The 21,163-nt window shown below is 37.5% G+C and overlaps 1 protein-coding gene across 6 annotated transcripts in view; it reads left to right on the top strand.

Annotated features, from left to right (window-relative positions):
• Positions 1 to 21,163, top strand: part of UBN2 (ubinuclein 2) — an 87,577-nt gene that overhangs the window by 56,561 nt on the left and 9,853 nt on the right. For 2 of the 6 annotated variants that reach the window (XM_027573381.1, XM_027573379.1), the window contains 3 exons: positions 5,772 to 6,003; positions 6,439 to 6,528; positions 9,119 to 9,583. The exons of 1 other annotated variant lie outside the window; for it this stretch is intronic. In XM_027573381.1, the coding sequence (XP_027429182.1) occupies positions 5,772 to 6,003; positions 6,439 to 6,528; positions 9,119 to 9,168 (372 nt within the window). In that variant the 3' untranslated portion in view covers positions 9,169 to 9,583. Of the gene's footprint in view, positions 1 to 5,771; positions 6,004 to 6,438; positions 6,529 to 9,118; positions 19,400 to 21,163 lie in introns of those variants that run through there. 3 more of the 6 variants (XR_003516392.1, XM_027573378.1, XM_027573380.1) reach the window with 3 other exon arrangements.

Genomic DNA, 21,163 nt, shown 5'->3' on the forward strand with positions numbered 1-21,163 from the left:
CTTTTTTATTTAATCAAATTTATACATTCATGGTATTTTTTTTTTTTTGTCCTTTAGCCATTTGTCTTTTCAAATAAAATTTTTATTTGGCATGAATTTTGCAGCTACTCATATATAATTCTCTGTGTCAAATTACTGTCGATAATCCTTTTATACCACCGTTTTCCCCATTCGTGAGTTTTTAATTCAAATTTATCTCACAGTGGGAGTGCTTCACTTGGAGTCTTTTCAGGAAGACTAACACAAAACCTAATTTACCTTTGCTCCAGCATACCTGATCATTTCTGTGCTGTCACACTTAGGTATGTAGACTTCTTGGTCACTAACTGTCTCCTCCCAATGTTATAAATACTGTTCCACTGACCTTTGCTTAGTATTGAGGATTACAGGGAAGTTGAGGCCATTCCAATATTTTGTTCCCTTGTATGTGTTTTCTCTGCCTAAATGCTAGTAAGACTTTCTCTTTTTCCTTGAAATTCAAGTATCCTCAAATTACGGCTAGGTTTTATCTGTAAGTTTATACCTGGCGGCTTTTTTAGCTCAAGAATATTTTGTTCTATGATGTGTTTCATTATCATTTCTGATCCATTTGGCCTAGGTTTGTTGAGAACTCTTTATCACTCATATTTCATCTCTCTCCTTTCCACGTCATCTTCTCTGTCATTGTTTTCATCTTTCTGCCACTCCTTGTATTCTGAGACTTGCCAAATTTGTCCTTCATGTGACCAGTTTGATTTCTTTAAGATTCTTCTTCCCTGTCCCCCATCCCAAAAAGTAATATGTATTCACTGTAGGCAAATTCATAAAAAAGAAAAGTCCCCCATTATCCCACCGCTGTTTATATTTTCCTGGTACTTTTTTGGATTCTTGTCAAGAAAATGGGTTTCATAAAATATGCTGTTTCATAACAAGCTTTTTAAAAATATGTAACATTTTATGATGTGTTAGTTCTTAGGTTCCCAAGTCTTTTTTGAAAACATGACTTTTGTTGATTTGTGGAATTCCGTTGTCTCAGAAAGTGTTCTTTTTACTGCCTCCTGTTGATGTGGAATAGGAGCATCTAATGAAAGAATTTTTAGCTTGGTGTTTATAGATGTTTTCTGCTCTTCAGTACAAGCTAAGCACTGGTATTCATAAACACATGAAACCCAGATTATCACTCTGCCATTACTGTAGGCTTAGTAATGAATTCATTTATTCCAGAGTTCTAAAATAAAACAAAATTCAATTAACTGATACTTTACTAGTTGAAACCTAGGATGTTTTATCTGTTTAGTTTTACTTTTATCAGAAATAAAATGAAAAAAAAAATCCCCACTGATTAGGGATTGATTTAAGTTACAACTAAGGTCTGGGAGTTAGTTCGCATTCCTCTTTGTTATACCTTTATTAAAATGTTGACTGTGTTTGACATTAATCTTCAGTTTGAGTAAAGGAGAGAATCATAACAGAAATGCCAGTTTCCTGCCACATGGGTCCCCCTTCCTAGTATCAGTTACTTTTAATTCTCATAGCCTTTTCTGTGTTTTTAAATATTAAGAATGAATGGAAGACAATTTATTCATTTTACTATTATCTCTTAACTTCTTATTATGATAAAGCTTTTAGCTGCATTTATACCTTTGTCATTCTCCTGAAAGAGTAAAATTACAACTTTTGGCTAAATCCATGACTACATAAAATATTGTTTCTGTTGAGCTAAATTGTAAACTATGGTTTCATTTGCTTTAAGTTTTTGGGTTTTTTCCTGAAGAAAAGTTGCCTTTTTTCCCCCTTCACCTTGAATTTAAGATTAAATCTTTCTCTAGCCTTTGTCATCTCCAGAGTCACTCAGTTCTGTCCCCACCCTGCTGCCTCTCCCCCTTCTGCCAGTCCTTCTTGTACTTGATCATCTGTCCCGGGAGAACCTAGATACTTAGCATACCAATTCGATTTGTCAGCAGGGAACCTATATGGCAAAATTTGTGTTTCCAAAAAGTTAACTACTTCTCGTTTTCATCCTTTCTAATATGACTTTATGATTTGAAGGCCTTATTGTTCCTGCCTTCAGATCTGATCCTTTTTGTTCTGTCTTATTGGTTTGACTGAAGAAAAGGTCAGTAATTGAATAAGGTTGATCATAACTTCGGGAGAACCTATGGTGTGGGTTTTTTGTTTTTGTTTTTTTTTAACGTAGTCTCTCACTGAAACCTCGTGGCCTCTAAATCCTGTCTCTCTAGCACTCTTAACACTAAAAGGAGATTCCCTGTCTGTGCCTGCAAAACATTCAGCTCCTGTCTGAAAGACATCTTCAGCTATCTGTTCATTTGCAGAGTGAAAAGGACAGGTCCCGAGTTTAACAGAAGTTAAAATCTTTCCGGGTTCAGATTATTACCTCTACCTACTTTCTATTTAATAACTTCCTGCTCAAGGCTTTCCTCTTCTTTCTTACCCTTCAACTTACTGATGTTCTATGAATCCATTTCTTTGCCACTTTATAATTCCCAAAATAATTCACTCATTAAGCAGATGTTTCCGAGGTATTTAATATGTGCCAGGCACTCTTCTAGATGCTGGGGAGATAGGGTAAACTCCATACTCAAGATCTCTCTGGTCGTGGAGCATATATTCCAGGTAGAAAGATAAAACACAAATTTTTAAACATGTTAAGTGCTATGAAAGAACAATAATATGACAAAGTGTGATTGCTGCTAACATAGATAAGGGAGTTGGGGACAGCCTCTTTCAGGAGATAACATTTGAGCTGAGAATGGAATAAGCAGGCTAGTCATTTGGAGATAGGAGGGAACAAACAATCCACGCTAGAGAGATGGTAGGTGTGAAGACACTGAGATAGGAGCCTGACGTGTAGGTATGCATGGCTGGACTACAGAGAGATGGATAGGTGACGAGGTCTGAGATCAACCAGAACCATGTGATGCAGGACCTTGCAGGTCACGATAAGAACTTGGGGTTTTAATCTGTGCAGTGGGAAGCCTTGGAGGGTCTTCATTGATTTATATTTCGAAATATCCCTCTGGTGTTGTAGAGAATGGGGGGCAGATGCACTCAGCAAAATAAAATGTGGTTTAAAAAAATTCTCAGATAGATAGATAGAATGCCCACCACAGGAAGAGCATGGTTTTCCTTCATATTTTCCCCTGGGAATGAAATATGGAGGTCGTGGAAGTATTTTTGATTATGGAGCATTATCCTGAACTGTTTGCCTGTTTTAGGTTGACCGCTCTCCTGTATGCTTTCGAATGATATCAACAGTAGGATACCTGACTTTTGAAAGGTCTCCATCTTATAGGGAGAGAGAAATTTATAAATGCCATGTAATATTTAGGTAGTCTGATGTGTCATTTCAGTTTTATAAACAAAAGTGGATATGGAAGTTTTTTGAAAGTACAGAATATTACACAGTATGGCATGGTATCATTTTTTATCCCTCAGTTAATTTGGGAAGTTGCCCTAATTTACGTTTTCCAACTATTTTAATACTTGAGTTAGCCTTCTCCAGAAAAACTTGAGTCCTCCTTATTAGCAGTATTTAATGTTCCTCTCTAGGGGGCACATGGTCTTGGAGTGTGTGCCTCATATTATCCTGGGAGGATTACAAGAGAACTATTTTAAAAAAAATTTTTTAATTCTTAAATTGATGCAGGATACCTTCTATCCAAATTGCTTCAAAGTGTCCTTATTTCTAGCTTAATAATTCTTTCCAGTGTATCCATTTTGTATATCATGGTTGGCCAGTAAGGGAAAGACTAGAAGATAAGAAAAGTAGCCAAGTCCAAGCATAAAGTGATGAAGATTTGTACTTAAGTGCTGGAGGAAGTAGTGGTTAAAAAAAAAAAAAATGGGTATGTTGACAGTGAGTTCATCTTGTCCATTTTTTTATGATGACTAAAAACTAAGGTTTCAAGCCCTGGTGTTGGGAAAGAATGAGACTACTAATGATAGCATTTGAGATATAGGATGGGGTCACATGATTATAGGAACTGATGAGTTCATTTGTTGATGAGTGTTCCATTCCTCCCTGAGCTTTTAGATTTACAGGATTGAAACTGAGATAGGATATAAAATTGAGAGCTAACAAAGGAGATAAGGGAAGGGAAGGCTATTGGAGAAAGATTGGAAAAACCAGATTCAAAGCCTTCTGGAGAGTATTCTTCATTTTTTGTTTAGCAGTGGCATGGACTGTTAGGTGTAAGAAATGTATCCACTGTGACGTGTATGTATGGGAAGATCACTTAAGTTTTTCTCATATATTAACTAAGAAATAAAATGATCAGCCCTTTATTAATACTGTTTACTGGAAAAGGAGTGAGCACACAAAATAAACCTAATAAGAGTTAACATTGATCACTGACTTAAAAATATTTGAAGAATTCAGTTTTCTTGACTAAATTTAGAACTGTAAAATTTTTGGTCAGAGAAACTTAGAATTGTTAAGACTACAAAAGAAAATTCATAGTTGTACAAACTATCATAGATAATATCTGATACTGAGACAATTGTATTATAATGTTTGTTGTTAAGTACAGGTAGAAAAGAAAGTCAAAATGGGAAAAGATTATTGCTGAATAGAAAATTGTTCAAAGAGTTAAAGTAGCTTAATGAAGTGTATTTCAGTAATTTTAGGGAAAGTTAATTAATGTTAGCATATTTCTTTCTGATTTAAGTGTACTTTTTTTTTTTTTTTTTATTTGACAGAGAGCTAGCGAGAGCAGGAACACAAACAGGGGCAGTAGAAGAGGGAGAAGCAGGCTTCCCGCTGAGCAGGGAGCCTGATGCGGGGCTCGATCCCAGGAACCTGGGATCATGACCTGAGCTGAAGGCAGACGCTTAACGACTGAACCACCCAGGAGCCCCTAAATGTACTTTTCATACACATGGCATCGAAGCCCAGATAGAGGAGTATTAAAACACCTTTTACTGCAAGGAGTCTTTAAGTTCTGAAAAGTAGTGAATATGGAAACCAGCTTCCAGGGGTTAAGGAGAAACTAGATAATGTGGGGAATGGAGGGTATCATTTAGTAAATTTGGTTAACAAAAGGAATACAAAAGTTTGGTTGTTTCTAGGGGTTGAGGAGCAACCAGGAATAACTGTGGTTGTCTAAAAAAAAAAAGATGAGGTCTCTGTATATGACAAGATAGAGGAAACTTGGAAAAAGATGTAATACTAGGTATTTGTACCAGAAAGTTTGGCATAGGGAGATTCATGGCATAGGTCAGTTTTGGAGAAGAGGCAGGTAAAGCTAATAAAGGAAGAGGAAGAACATCCAGATGGCCTCATTTCTTTGCGGCGTTCTGATGAAAGCGGAGGGTTTGTGTTATGGGCTCTGAGAGAGTCCTCGTCTGGAGCAGTAACCACATGGATTGTATCAGGAAAAATGGTAAAACAAACAATGAAATTACCAAGCATTTTCAAAGACCAAATTGAAATTTTATGGAATTAATGACCAGTAGCTCAGATGGAGGGGCTAGGAGCAAAAGTAGAAAAGTGGAAGTCTGAGGTGAGGAATGAATGAATGAGTGGTAATACAGGTGTTAAAATAAGGAGTTTGAACTGGCAGTGAAGAGCTGAGTAGAGAATTAATTCCAAAACCAATATGGGTAGGTCTCAGAAATATATTTTTCACCTCAGTCTTCATTTTTTGTCTCATAACGTTTCTGTTAGAGTAGATATAGGACACAGTCTTGCGCCCATAAGGATATTAAATAAAATAAATCAATTCAGGTTAAAGATTTGATTTCTTATGTATTTTGACCCCTGGTTTCTGCAGTCCACAGCAGGAGCATCATTATTGGCTAATGCCTCACCTCTGACTCTCATGACATCACCTTTGTCTGTAACAAATCAAAATGTGACTCCTTTTGGGATGCTGGGTGGCCTTGTTCCAGTGACCATGCCCTTCCAGTTTCCCTTGGAGCTGCTTGGCTTTGGAACGGACACAGCTGGAGTGACAACCACCTCGGGATCTACCTCAGCCGCTTTCCACCACAGCCTAACTCAGAGTAAGTGGGGCTCCTTTAGTCATTTGGCTACCTAGTTTGACAGAAGAGTAAACCTCATGAATTTATACTCACTGAGGGTAGTCCATTTGGAGTTAGTGAAGATTACAGAATTTTTTTTTTAAGAAATGCAGTTTATTTCATTTAAATATAGTCAAATTACCAGAATTGGATTTTATTTACAATCCTTTAAGGAACCATCTATACCACATTTCTATCTTAATGAAAGTAATGAGAGGAAGTCCTGTTTGCTGGGTTATTTGCATACACATATGTTTATACATATAAATCTTTCAATGTATGTGCTCTAGTTTAAGAAGGACTCTGAAGACAGGGGCTGTACTTATATTAGATAAATTAAACTATTTTCATTTTTGATCTAAGAGAACTCAAATCTTAGGTTGAGGAAGATGACTGACAAGTCTGTTTTTCTCTCAGATTTACTAAAGGGTTTACAGCCAGGAGCTCAGCATGCAGCAACACTTTCCCATTCACCTCTGCCTACACACTTACAGCAAACATTCAATGGTAAGAAAGCCACCTATTTTTTCCTCTTTTAATATTTATATAGACTTATAGATTGGATTATAAACCTTTTCTGAAAACTGGGATGACAAAGGTTGGAAAAAAACAGATTTTCATATGACTGAATCCTCATTAGCAACAAACCTTTTTTTTTTAAGATTTTTATTTATTTATTTGACAGAGAGACACAGCGAAAGAGGGAACACAAGCAGGGGGAGTGGGAGAGGGAGAAGCAGGGGGAGTTTGAGAGGGAGAAGCAGGCTCCCCACTGAGCAGGGAGCCTGATGCGGGGCTTGATCCCAGGACACTGGGATCATGACCTGCGCGGAAGGCAGATGCTTAACGACAGCCACCCAGGCACCCCAGCAATAAACTCCTTATAAAAGAAAAAGGAACTAGGTATGAGACCTTTTGTTACATGTGAAAAAAAAACTTTTTGAAGACATGTGTTTGTTGTATTGCAGTGAGGACAAAGAAGAGGATTCATAAAACAGTGTACAAAAGTCATGTCCAGTGATTGTAATAATTCATATATATTGAAGGTTTACTAAGTGCTAGGTAGTCTTGTGACTACTTACATGTATTAGCTAATTTAATCCTTGTAACAGGCCTATGAGTGAGCTAATGACGATCCCCATTTTTATAGACCAGGAAACTGAATTCGAGGGAGGCAACTTGCCCAAGATGATAATCCTAGGAAGTGAGCTGAAATTAAAATCTAGGAAGTCTGACTTGATAGGCTGTATTCTTAACCATTAAACTTTTCTGCCTTTTAGCAGTGATTCAATCTATACGATCCAAACTGTATGCATTAGGTACTTGCAGGCCAGCTAGATCACCCTGAAATCTAAAATTAGATAGTGGACACTGGACATCACATATTGGCCTCCAGGTTCTTGCTTTCACCAGCAGTTGGCCTTGGTAGACTGTTGATACTATTCTTGAAGACCATTTTCAGGATCTTTTGAACAGGAATAACTGTTCAGCTGCCCTCTTAACTTTGGAAGTTGACTGGGACCTCACTATTCTTCTCGGCCACTGCATTTAAAATGATCTTTGAACAAGTTTACAATTGACCACATGCAGAAATGGGAGCTATATGGCAATCTCAAGGCAGCAGGTTATAATTAATCCTGCAAGAGACCTAAGTGGTAAGCTGCCCCAGACTCAGCCCTCGAAAGAATGACTATAACTTTTACATAGTCATTTTATATATAACATAAACTTCTTCTAAAAAGGCCTAAATAGTAAATATTTTCAGCTTTGCAGGTCATATAATTTCTATCCACAACTACTTGACTCTGCTCCTCTAGTGCGAAAACAGCCATAGACAAATACATTAACGTAAGTGTGGCTGGGTTCCAATAAAACGAGAAAGCAGTGGTGGGCCACATCTGGCCCTGGGGCCAAACTTTGGTCTAAAGAATCTCACAGTCCAGTTAATATGAGTATTTTATTTTGCTTATTTACCAACGCCTCTTTGAGCACAGTCCTACCTTGCCATTTTATGAATTTAATTATACCTTAGGTCAAATCATTGTCTCTACAAACACAAGTACATGATATCGCATTATAAATGGAAAAGCCAATGCCTTAGATGTTGAATAGTGTTCTGTTTATACAGCTTTTGAAACAATTATCCTGTCTCATTGATCTATCATTTCTTCAATAGAGGCAGTTTTTTGTTTTATGTCATACAGGAGTAATTTAGCTATCACATGAATGAACCTAGCAATGTGAATTTCATGGTCTCCTCCAGCCTTAGGATTGATCTTGTAGTACAGTAATTTGTTCCTTTTCACCTGTGTGTTTCTACCATTCATGCCTTCCCCTTTTTCTCTCAGGCCTAGGAGAGGGAGGCTTCATTTTCCTTGCTAAGGCAGTAACCTGTTAAACTTTCTCTACATTTTGTTAGTTCTCAAGCTCACTGAGTCCTACTCTTGCCCAGTATAAATAGAGTAACCAACATTTTCCCAACAAAAGTTAAAAAGCCGTATGTAAACCTAGAAACCATTGTTCCCAGGAGCAGACTTCCCTTATCACTTACAACTTTTGCCAGGTTAGGATCAAAACGAAGACTCAGCTGGATTTTTCACTTACCAGTGTGTTGCATTCATTTATGTAAATAATTGAGAATTGATTATCAAATGCCATGTCATGGCAAGAAATTTAATTTCACTCGCAAGAAAATGGAATTGACCCTGTTGTCTAAAGAAGTGAAAAATGTGGTAGGTTCCTTAAACATGGGGATTATGTCTTTTATGTTCCTTTATAATCCTCACAGCATTTGATACAGTTGGCTCTGAGATAGATAATAAATACTTGCTGAAAAAGTATTTCGACTGAAAACCAGTTGAACCACAGTCACTTGAGATAAGAGGATTGTTTTTGTTGAGTTAATTTATCTCCTTTATGTTTCCGAACCTCAGTGCTATACCATGTAAGATATTAAAGGTTATCTCTTTAGCAATGTCATTCACATGGAAATTAAAAGTTAATTGTTCTCTTTGGGTTTTTTGTTTTGTTTCGTTTAGTTTTTATCTATTTTTTTAAAACATGCCAACCCATGCCAATTAAACACCTCTTTTCTCAGATGGAGGCCAAAGTAAAGGGGACACTAAATTACCACGGAAATCTCAGTGACTTCCCAGCGAGCAGTGGAGATGAGACACTCAGCCAGCGGATGGAATCTACCTGATGGGAAAGTCCTCATGTGGTCCTAGGGCTGCCGTTCTGTCGATGTTTACATTCTCTCGTCCCAAGCACTGTGGTGAGGAGGAAAAAAGAAAAGAGAACGTTACTTGAGTAAAGCCAGGTTCAGGAGGAAGAAATGCTTTCATGCAAAGTTAGTGACCTTTGGTCTCCTCTAAAGAAAGACAAAGTTACCACATTAACTGACTTGAAAGAGACTCAGTTGTCAAACCCACAGAAGTACAAATTTGATTTTTCCCCGGGGGAGGAAGAAGGAATCTGAGGATTTGGGTATACTCCATCCATCCTGGGGGTTGGATCTGAACACTTGTAGACATACTTGCATAATAAAAGGCAATATATCTGGAATTAGGCCAGTTTGTCAGGAGTAACAATCATGTCTATTTGAATGGACTATGCAGCAAATTTGCTGCACCAATTAATCACCCTGTGTCTGATACAGACAGTAGCTGAGTAAATATTGTACCCTCACAAATCCTGAACAAACTTGAATCTTCTCCAGTGTGTAGCAACTGCCCATGTAAATCAGTGAACTAAAGATGCTTCAGGAAAGTTATTTTAGCACAGTGATATATAAAATCATTGACATTTTTAAAAGTCAAGAAATTGAGCCTGTTGCTCTTAACAGACGAAACTTAGATGTCCCCTTTTTGTAAAAGGGTCAATTTCATCTTCCATTCAGAAGCAGGTACTTAACTCTTCTTCAGGTGATTTGTGCATCTGGTATTGACTGGTTAATTCTTATTTCCATTCTTGATGTTAAAATGTGGCTTTGTTCACATTTTTCTCTTCAGAAATGGGGATCTTTGACGTAGGACTGCGACTTTGGTGCTCTTAGCCCTTGCAGGCCTACCACTCTGAACTGTAAATTTCCCCAGCTTCCCCTCAGTTCACAACTTCTTCTGGTCTTTTAGCTAGTGGTACTTCAGGTGATTCTTAATTATTGATATAGATAGGTCTAAGTGTGTACTGCACATGCCTCTTCATTGGTCATTCAAATGGCATATATTTTTGGAATTTTTAAGATAGTATTTTAAAGGGAGGAATTACATTAGGATCATTATGTGTACAAGGGATTATTTTTTATAACAATCACAATGTATTTTTACTCCCTGTATCCAGTGTAGTGAAATGGATTTGGAGCATTTGGGATCTTAAAGCTTTATTAATATTTACTGAGAATATTGATATGTGAGTAAATCTGCAGATAATAATAAGACTGCTTAGTTATTATAGCTTCCTTATGCAAATACATATTCAACAAAGGATGTTAAGGGAGAAACTTATGGTTCCTTTTGGAAACATTTAATTTTTTTATTTATTTTTTTGCCTCATCATTGGTCTTGTCTCTATCAATCTCTCTCACTCTCTCTTTTTTCTCTCTGTTTAGACTTCCGAATGTTTTCAAACCATACCCAAGATTGGTGTAAGCTTGATCCATTTATAACAGACTAACCTAAAAAACAGCATCAGATTGGTAGTAGCAAGATTTTCATGTTTTCATTACAAGTCACCCTATACCTTTAAATTTATTCAAAGAAGTGTATTAACGTGGCCCCTTTTTTCTTTTTTATAAGCAAAAGTCCCAGATAGCCTATAGGACTGAATGAGTTACTACAGATCTGTTGAGATCTGTATTACCTGTATTTTGACTTCAAAGTCACATTGGCTTGCTTCATAGCAAAAAGTTAATAAGTAACTGAAAACTTTAGTTCCAAGAACTTGTTACAGTAAGGGCAAAGGATTATTTCAGAGGAATCATTGATATAATTACTTGCCTCTAAGAATTTAGTTTACCAGTAGAACAAATAAGAATGTTGTGTCAACCCCAGTAGATACTTTGCAAGGATATTGGGATGTTGCCCAGAGGTTTGACTTGAATTGAGTATGTTTGATTAAGGGTTGTTTGGTTTATTTAATTTAGGGAAGCTTACCCAATTCTTGAGTTAATACAATGTAGTATACCTGTTGTTTTTATTTAAGTTGGAAAAGAAAAAAGTCTTTGCTAATACTGTATAGGAGTTTGCCTTTGGGAAGCTAGCCCTGCTTTCACTTCCCACACCGCGAGAGTCAGAGTGCATATTAATCTCTCTTTGTGCTGATAGTTGTGCATGAATTCATCTGTGTGTATACATAAATTTATTTCTATAAAAAATTCATTACCAGTTTAAGTCAGGGAATAATTTCAGTTTCTTAAATCCATCAGTTTGAATCATGCCAGGGGCAGATCCCTGATGATTCTTTTGTCTCCATTAGAGAAGAACAGGATTATCAATTCTTCCCCAGAGTATTATTTTATAACTAACCAGTAAAAATATCTGGAGGCCCTTGGCTCTGAGAAGTCCATATATATGGAGATGATATTCTATTCTCTTCAGTCTTGATCCATGAGGACTGCTGCCAGATCCCGCCCTCAGCCCCATACCACATTTTCACTAACTTATGTCCGTTTCAGTCAAGACTACCCTTTTGTGTTGTACAGATGAAACAAGCATCCTTCTATTTCTTAGTAGATAAGTATGATCAGAGAGCTCCTACATGTAAATACAGAACTATTTCTTTTCTAGATCATAACATTGAGAATGGTGGCCATACTTTATGGGCACCTGTCTTTACAGTTTTTCTTACTAAATACAAACATATAAATTGGTTATTTTTTAGCACAGAGACTTGTGACTCATACTGTATTTTTGCACTTAAAAGTCAAATTATGTTATTTTTTAAAATGGTGAGTAATCGGAAAGGATATAGAGCAATGTGTATTTCTGAAGAGCATTAGCAACATCCCAATGCAAAAATAATCAGCACACTTAATTCTGTCCCACTCAGCGGGATTCTTGATTCAGGAAAGTGAAGCTGTTTGTTTTCAACAGTCTTGTATTTTAAATTGCCTTCGCTGATGTATAAGCTGTTACTGTACATACAAGTTAATCCTCAGTATTCACAAGCAATAATGGTCAGCAGAGTTGTCTTCCGAGATAGCAGTGCTGAGCCTCAGTTGGAGACTGTTTGGGAGCAAAGTGTCAAGCTCATTCCGAGCCTCCAAAATCAATGCAAGCAATAATTCCACTGTAACTCAATTATAACTCTTTCTCATATGCTTCTGAGATCAGAGGGTAAAATAAATCATGGTTTTAAAAACAGCCTAAAGAAAAACGTTTCAGAAAAAGAAGTGAAGTTAATATGAAGTCACAAAATCCTGATATTCTGAGGAAATCAGAGGATTGTGTTCATACATTATTTTATGCCTACCACCCCTTTGATGGATGTTGTTAGCCCAAATTACATTTTTTTTTTATATCACAGAAGTTGAGTAGGGTTTATTGCATCACCAAGGTAGGGGGAAGAACCGGGCACATACATGTTTGGATACTGTGGGTTTGACACCTGTTTGAAAACAACTTACTGGAAAAGATTTTTAACCCAGGATTTTTTTTTTTTTCTTCCCAAAGCAGATCTAAATTGTTTACTACCCAGGGTTGGAAAGGGCAGGCCCCTCTAGTCTTTCCTCTCCGGTTGCCCTTACCACACCCCTTCCCGCCTCTACTTGGTTCACGACAGTTTCTGAGATGGAAACTCTACTGTTATTCAAACTGCCATTGGTTGTGAGAACTCTCTGTCCCTTGGGACTGTCTCCTAGAACTCCAGTTGTCTATCATGTTTGCTGCTACACTTGTACAATGAACTTTGCCTGTATTGGTTGATTATAATCTGATTTACAGTTCTTTATCTCTAGGAGGTTTTGTCATATAACTTGACCCATATATAGAGTTAGGATACTTTATTTTAGGAGTGTACCATAAAAGCACACTGGTCCCTGAGTTCTTTTTATTATCATGTAGGTTTTGAATTTGTGTTGGCTTACTTTTTGTTCGTTGATGTTTTGTTTCTCTTTGTTTTAAATTAGAAATAGCAGAGTGAGAAAAATCTATAATCAGGCCAAACTTGAGAACTTTCCCTTGTGCTTCAGCACTGTAGTTTCTGCTGACCAGATGTTCTCAAAAGGGGCACTTTCACTTTCTATTGTGCATGTATGATTGTTTTGTTTTTTGCTTTTGTAATAATGAAGCAGAAATGCAGTAGTGGGTTAATGACCGATTACAAACATGCAATTTTATTTTATAAAATTGAAGGGGAAAAGTTTAACTCTCTGTAAATCATTTCTTAGCTCTGGTAAAATGCTTCTATTACTCCTCTAAAACATGCTCAATTCAGGCCTTTGTCTTTGTTAAGTGCCTTTTTTTTCTTTCTTTTTCCCCCTCTTGAAAGTGTTCTCAGATATCCTAAAGTACAGGCTAATAAGTCAGGGGATTCAGGAGGAAGAATCTCAGACTTGCCAACGTCATGTCATGCTGTAATATTCTTCCTTTTCTTTATATGTATAAGGATATATGTGTAAGATACATACATATATATGTGTGTATATATATACACACACACATATATATATATTTATAACTAGTAGCTACTGTACCATTGCATCCTTTCCAAACACACCCCTTTCGATGTTTGCAAAACTTCTGGCTTGTTTATTCCATTGCTTTTAATCAATTCAAATGGGTAGATTGGGAAATTGTCTTTACACAAGATGCTATCTTCCCCCTTTGAATATCTGTTTGTAGACGTTAAGAAAAATACATAAATATAATAAGTCATTTATTTCAATTAAAGTAAATTTAGTGGACTCATTGACTCTTCCTGGATGTAACCCACTGCTCTCTGCCCTTCCAACTTGGCATGAGTAACATTGGAGAAAGCATTGGAATAACAAGAGTCTTTTGAGGGTCGAGTTGATAAGGTGCACTTGGCAGGCAAGACTAAAGACGTGGGGGAGCTAGAGTTAGAAGCTCCATATCGTATCTGAATAAGTTTTGAAGAAAGTTAGCAACTTTGTCCACATTAAGCGTGCATTGTATTTTCTTCTGGAAAATGATTTTCGAAGAATTCATACAGCTGCATATCTGTGAAAAGGTTAATAAACTTAGACTTCAGATACTCATGTAAACACTCATATAACCTATAGCATTCTTGAGAGAGCTTTAGTTTTCTTTTCATTTGCCAGATAATTACATTTGGCTTAATCTGATTTTACGGCTATTTAGATTTCTCCCTTGAGCAGAATAGCGTAATCTTCAGTATCTAAGATTCATCTGTTTCTTGTTGAAAACAGATATGACACATAAAGGGAGACTAAGTTGAACCAATCCTCAGAGCCCAGTACAAATATATCTAATAAGTGCCCCCTTTAAAGACATTTTAATTGGGAAGAGGAGACTGGTGGCTAACAGAAAGCGGCGGCTCCTGGTAGTGTTACTGAAGCACTTATCAGGCTGCCTCAGCTCAGACGTTGTTACTCTTGAATTACTATATTTAACAGGGGGAATATCATTTAACCTTCGTGCCTCAGATTACCCATTAGAAAATTGGGTATAATAATACTCACCTACCTCCCAGGGATATCAGAGACTTTACTATTTCAAAAATACTTTTGAGTTTTTCTAAAATATCCTATATAATTAAAAAAGTATTACCATCTTTCCACAGAGGCTAAAAAATGTTTCCCTATGATGGGTATAAAAAGTACCATATGATTTTTAAGTTTAAAGAATAATCACTGGAATTCTACTTTAGATGCAGATTATTTAAACATATTTGTGGTGGGATTAAAATGGTTAGTTTCAGGTTAACAAGGGTTGGGGGGGAGTAACACTAAGTTTCTTAATTATAAGTAGGTTTTTTTTTTAAGCCTTTTATGATGTTAATACACGTGTGCTTTTTGCCAAGGTTGTGGAGCTACAGCTAGGTAAAGTTTGGATGATTGGTTATTGGAGTTGATAAATGCAAGTTTTATCTGCCTCACTTTTCCATCTTCTCAATCTAATTTCCTTATACCACTATCTGGTGATGGATAGCTAAGCTGTTAACCTTTCAGGCATGAATGGGCATCTCCTCATTCTTGTACATCAGAGATTGTGTACTAATCCTGTCACTACAGGTCTATCCGGCTTTGTGCCTACGGGGCAAGCACTACACACAGTCAACTGGGCAGATGTTAGCCAGTCTACCTTTGTGTAACTTAGGCTTCTTCCACCTGTGAAAGAGTCGGAGCCGTCCACTGCTCAGGTTGTAGGACAATGGGAGAGGGAAGGCAGGATTCACTTCTTAGCTGGGACGTGGGGTGGGAAGGGGAGGGATAGAAGGAAACAGGTTTTGCCCATCTCTGAGGAAGGAATGAAGATCATTTTATCCCACCTCTCATCCTGGCATGTTAAGTAGCGAGACTTAGAATTTTCCTTTATCATTTCAAACAATAGCAACAGGAAAAAAATGGATGCTGCGTTTGTAGTTAGGGCTAAATGCTAAGCAACAATTGTTAGAGAGTGTGCGTAGATTTAAATTATAGCACATATTCAGGGTCAGGAAAGAGAATGTAGAGAGTGAGGAACAAGTTACCCAGCTCAAGTGAGTCAAGAGTAAGCACCAGGCCCAAGCAGACAAAGCATCCGGGTTAATTCCCACAATTCGCCAAGGCCCGTTTAATCTCTAGTAATAGGATGTTTTTGTCTTAAAAATCACTTTTTGGTTTTTTATTGCTTTCTTCAAGATAAAGCCTTAGTTAGTAACCTCTAAATATCAACTATGCAGATAAACATACTCTTTATTTTCCATACTTTCCCTCTTTTTCCATTCTTCAAATACAGCTGTTAAATGACTTCTACCCAAAGAAATAAGGCATAAGGGTTTTGTTGAATGTGTGTTTGTTCCTCTAAGGAAAATTAACAGAAGCATAAAACAGAGATATTTTGTGTGTTCATCTATCCTAAAATGTGAACTTTATATTCAAAAAAACTTAGTTTTACTGGTGCAGAACTGTAGTGAGAATCATGGAATGTCTTTGGGTTGTTAAGATGAAATCATCCCAGTGTTCAATTCTGAGAAAGTTCTAGAATGTAGAGAGTGAGGAACAAATTACAAATTCTAGATTCTGTGGCACAGCGTTCAGGTATGTAGAGCTGAACAGTTGGTCAGACTCTGATTAAAAATAGCTTTGAATATTTAATGCTGAATTCCTTCTTTCTTCCTTCTTCTTACCTCTAGTTTGAGCTCTTAAATTAACCCTTTCATTAGCCAGTTGCTACACTAGAATATCCACTGCATATTGTTAAGAGTCCGGAGAGAAAAGGTTAGACTTTCACCTCCTTTTCTCGCTCACTCTGGCTATCTTTCCTGGGTCTTCACTGCATTGCGAAGTGAAGACTGCAGGCATGGTCCGGGACAGTGTTCCTGTCCTAGCATAGACTCACGCAGGGACCCGGAGGGTCATCATCAGACTGCCTTTGAACAACTTTGAAATGAAAAATTACATTTTTCTCAGATACCCCCAAAGTATCATTTGCTTGAAAGTAGCTATTTGTGATCTTTATTTAATTTCTTCATACTGTAATTCTTTAACTTCTCAATCTTTCTTACATATTGCCATTTATAGTGGGTTAGCAGTTATCCAAACTGTTTCCCAAACAGGTCAAGGATACTTTCAGAAATCTCAGTAGTATAATTAAAGGGGTCTGTGTGTCCAGGATTTGAAATCAAGTTCACTGGTGACTGGAATTGTTTTTTCTCTTCTCCCCTGTATTAAAAACTAGATTTCTCTACTATTATACAGTGTGGTTGCTACAATTCATGGCTTCCTCTTAATACTTTTCAAGGTTATTCAAAAGAGATGCAGACCTTTGTTAAGGGCTCTTATTTCTCATAATAACTCTGCCTTGCTTATTTTCATACACTTCCCCTGGAGTCAGCCTGCTTTGCAGAGGTTTGTGTCACACAGGCCATATAAATTCTTAGAACCAGTTTTATGTTCCTCAGAAAACTCTGTACGTTATTTGCTCCCATTTTGCTAATGATAATATAATTCTATTTTATCTTAAATCTAGTTTTAAAATATTTTATAATAGAGCACTAATGGAAACATAAATGAAATACAAAAAAGATAACTGGTACTCAAGATAACTTGGAAAATACTTCTGTTCTTGAAGTTAACAGCTCCATCTACCCTCTAAGCACATTTAAGGGTCAGCAGTAACCGAGACCAGCCAGTCGGCATGTTTTTCTGTGTGACAGCCTGCCTTTAATTTGTCAGACCTTACCTATCTTGTATTTTCTGTCCTTGCGGCCATAACCTTTCCTCATTTGTTTGCTGTTTTGTGCTGTTTGCAAGGTTAGTGTGCCCTGGACCAGCACATAAGAGTTTTTCTTTCCCATGCCTGCAAAACTACCAAGGATTACCCTGATTTTGGCTGGGGACACTAAAAGACAAAGAAGTTATTCTCAGCTGATAAAAGTATTGCTGTTTTATATAGTTAGTTAGAAAGTTGGCCGTCTTTAGCTGACTTTTTAAATCCTGGCTATGCCTACATAATTAATTACATATACCATCTGAGACCTTCTGATAAGCCAGAGGCCTTTCCACCGGTAGAGGTAGGTTTCCAACCTACAAATCATTTCCTCTGATCTATGGCCAGCCACAGAAAAGATTCAAGCTTTGTATTGTCCTTTTGTTGGCTGTCATTGAAAAATTATATTATAGAAAGTATCAAAAATATCAAATTGTCCTTAAGAAGAGTATGTAATCTGGGGCTTGCCCTTGTGTTTTGCCTCACTAAACATGATTGTCAAGCTTAAAAGAAAAGGAAAAGAAATCTCCGGCTGGTGAGAATTTTGTGCCCCAAATATGTTAATCAAAGTCTACCAAGGTAACTAAGTGATAGGTGTTTTCTCTCTTTTATTACAAGCAAGGAAGTTTATTTGCAGTTGTAAAATTATTGTGGGACTGCAGACCAATTATTTGCTATAACTGATTGGGAATAAGGATTCTAATTTTTAGTCTGGGTAAGCACATATTTCCATCGCTTGTGGTATGAATTCTGATAAGGGAAAGACTTTTGTTTGGTAACAGAAGGAAAAACAGGACTTATTGATACAGTGAACGTTCACTCTCTAGAGGAACTTCCCTCCAGGTACACATCTTCCTCTGACTTTAGCCGCCTCCACACTTGACAGAGCTGCCAACATGTTCCACAACCGATCTTGAAGGAAGGGGCCTACAGAATTGCAGCTCCTCTGGGTGAAGGGCACTGATTACTCTCTTGCATTTGTTTATAGGGAGGTGCGTTTGTGCTAACTTGAAGGGATATGCTGTATTTAAGTGTGTGACTTAATATTTTGGGTTTTTTTTTTCCTCCTTTAAAACTGGACCTGAACACAGCTTTGAGTTGATATTTGTAATAATCTCAGGACCTGAAAGATTGTAGCATTTAGTGTGTCTTAAAAATTATGTACTGTACCAGCCATGGATTTTTGTAAATATACCTGTCTCCCTTTTTTGTATTATTTTAGTAAAAAAAAAATAATAAATTTAAATAAAAGGGGGTGGTGATGACATGTGGATGGGTGTGGGTATGTATGTGTGTGTGTTTGTATAAGGCTCTTTTGAGACGAACTGGTGCTTGTTTAATTTCCGGCTCTACTTAGAGCAGGAATATGGACAAACTGCTGCTACTGAACCCTGCACTGAGCCTAGGTGTTTCCATTTTGTCTCTCCCCGTGGTTGATTGAATATGCGCTGCCAGGAAAGGACTAAGAAGTTCGATTCTTCTTCCCACTGCTCTCTTGCCTTTGCATTCTCTGTTCCGCACACCCTGTGGACTTTAATGGGAACGCTTTCCAAACTCTGGGTGGTTTGCTGGTCTCTAGTTTTTAGAGAGTTCTTGTCACTATTTTCTAAGAAGAAAGAAGGACAGGTAAAATTTTTTTAACCAAAAAATAACCACACATTTCATAAAACCCTGATGAATTTTGGATATGTGAGAGGGCTTAAACATTCCTAAATATGGATCTGTGAAGTTAGTAAATTAGCCCCCATGGATATACTCCTTCAGTGCAGGGAATTTTTTTTCTTTTTTCTTTTCTTTTTTTTTTTTTTTTCTTTGCAACAGCCTTGCTCATATTCCAGGTATAGCTAGCAAACCCCTGTTTTAAAGCAGGAGCCTTATTTGATTCAGTGTAGATGTCTCCTGTCTATCCTTCTGTGACAGGACCTTTTACATGAGTGTTTTTTTCTTTTTGTATGTGTTATGTGTTGTATTAAATAAAGAGGAATGTACATACTATTCTCGTGTCTGTTGTATTATTTGGCTAACTTGGGTTTTAATACCTCATTCTTTCAGTAGCGGTTGAGTATCTGTTGTCTGTGTTGTACGTGCTGGGTGCTATCGGAAACAGAAGTAAAGGGCAGGGTCCCCACCTTCAGCGTATTAACAAACACTCTGCAATCTCATAACAAGTTAAAAGATAACAGTTCAAAATTTATCACAAAGGTGTGGTCCATTGCTGCCTGACAAGTTCAGAGCAGGGAAGAAATTGGACTGGAGAGATCTGGGAAGACTTTGAACTGGATGGCCTTAGAGCCAGGTCTCAGGATAGTGGGATTTGGCTAGGAAGAAGGAAAAGGGAATGTCCTGAGCACAGTCAGGAGGAAGCAGGAAAGAGACTAGGCTGGTGTGAGGTGTATACTGGGATTAGTAGAAGCCAGACTGGGAGTCCTGGAACACAGGCTCACTAGGTTCTTCCTTTGGGTTATAGGGTGCATGTGCACGCACGTGTGTGTGTGTGTGTGTGTGTGTGTGTGTGTGTGTGTGTGCGCGCGTGCGCGCGTGCGCGCACCCGCTACCAGGCTCGAGGCTTGAAATGTAGATGTGGGAATTATCTGCAGAAGTGATCATCCTTGGGGGAGGCTGGCTGGCTCAGTCGGTAGAACATGTGACTTGATCTCAGAGGAGTGGGTTCAAGTCCCACACTGGGTAGATTACTTTAAAAAAAAAATAAATGAAGACCAAAAAAAAAAGTGGTCATTTAAATCCTTACTTGTAGAAGACTTTGGTAGAGAGGCGCCTGGGTGGCTCAGTTGGTTAAGCGTCTGCCTTCGGCTCAGGTCATAATCCTGGAGTCCCGGGATCGAGTCCCGCATCGGGCTCCCTGCTCAGCACGGAGTCTGCTTCTCCCTCTGACCCTCCTCACTCTCATGCTTGCTCTCTCTCTCAAATAAATAAAATCTTTAAAAAAAAAGATAAAGGGTAGAAAAAGAAGTCAACCTTAGAACTCTGGGGAAGGGGTGGGGAAAAGGATAAAGAGATAGAAAGCAACTTGGAGAAATTGAACAGTTTATCATTTATAAGTGTGTTTGTATATACGCATAGAAAATACAAAAAGGACTTACACTCCAAAATATAAAAAGTGGTTGTATGAGTGCTTTTTCTTTTTTCTTTTGCTTACATGTATTTTTGGTGCTTTATCATTAACGTGAAGAACCTTTAAAAGGGATGGTCCTCATGCATGGAGGAGGGGGATAGGCTGCAATTGTTTTTACTATAAAACAACATTTAAGGACAGATTTGCCAAAGTCAGTTCTTGGGAAGTATAGCCCCTAAAGATAATTGTTGTTATTTGACTACACTCAACTAGTTGTCACCATCTTGTAAATGTGTATTAACATATTAAAGGTGTTATTGTAAGCAAGATTTTTTTTTTTTAATGTAGGCTCCATGCCTAGTGTGGAGCCCAGTGTGGGGCTTGAACTCGTGACTCTGAGATCAAGACCTGAGCGGAGGTCAAACAACTGAGCCACCCAGGTGCCCCTGTAAGCAAGATACTTTTAAATCTATAATTTCCCCAAGCTTATTTGACCATGGAATTTTTTTCATGTGACTCCAATTAACAAATTATATAAGGCATGTAAAGCACTTAGCACGGTGACATGTAGGAATCTGCACTAGTAAGCCTTAGCTCTTATCATTCAAACTAGTTCTCTTTTATTATTTATTATATTCTGTAGTTTAGAAAAGTTTCTAAGAAGATACTTAGCTCGAGG

Source organism: Zalophus californianus, chromosome 12, assembly GCF_009762305.2.
Source record: "Zalophus californianus isolate mZalCal1 chromosome 12, mZalCal1.pri.v2, whole genome shotgun sequence".
NCBI lineage: Eukaryota > Metazoa > Chordata > Mammalia > Carnivora > Otariidae > Zalophus > Zalophus californianus.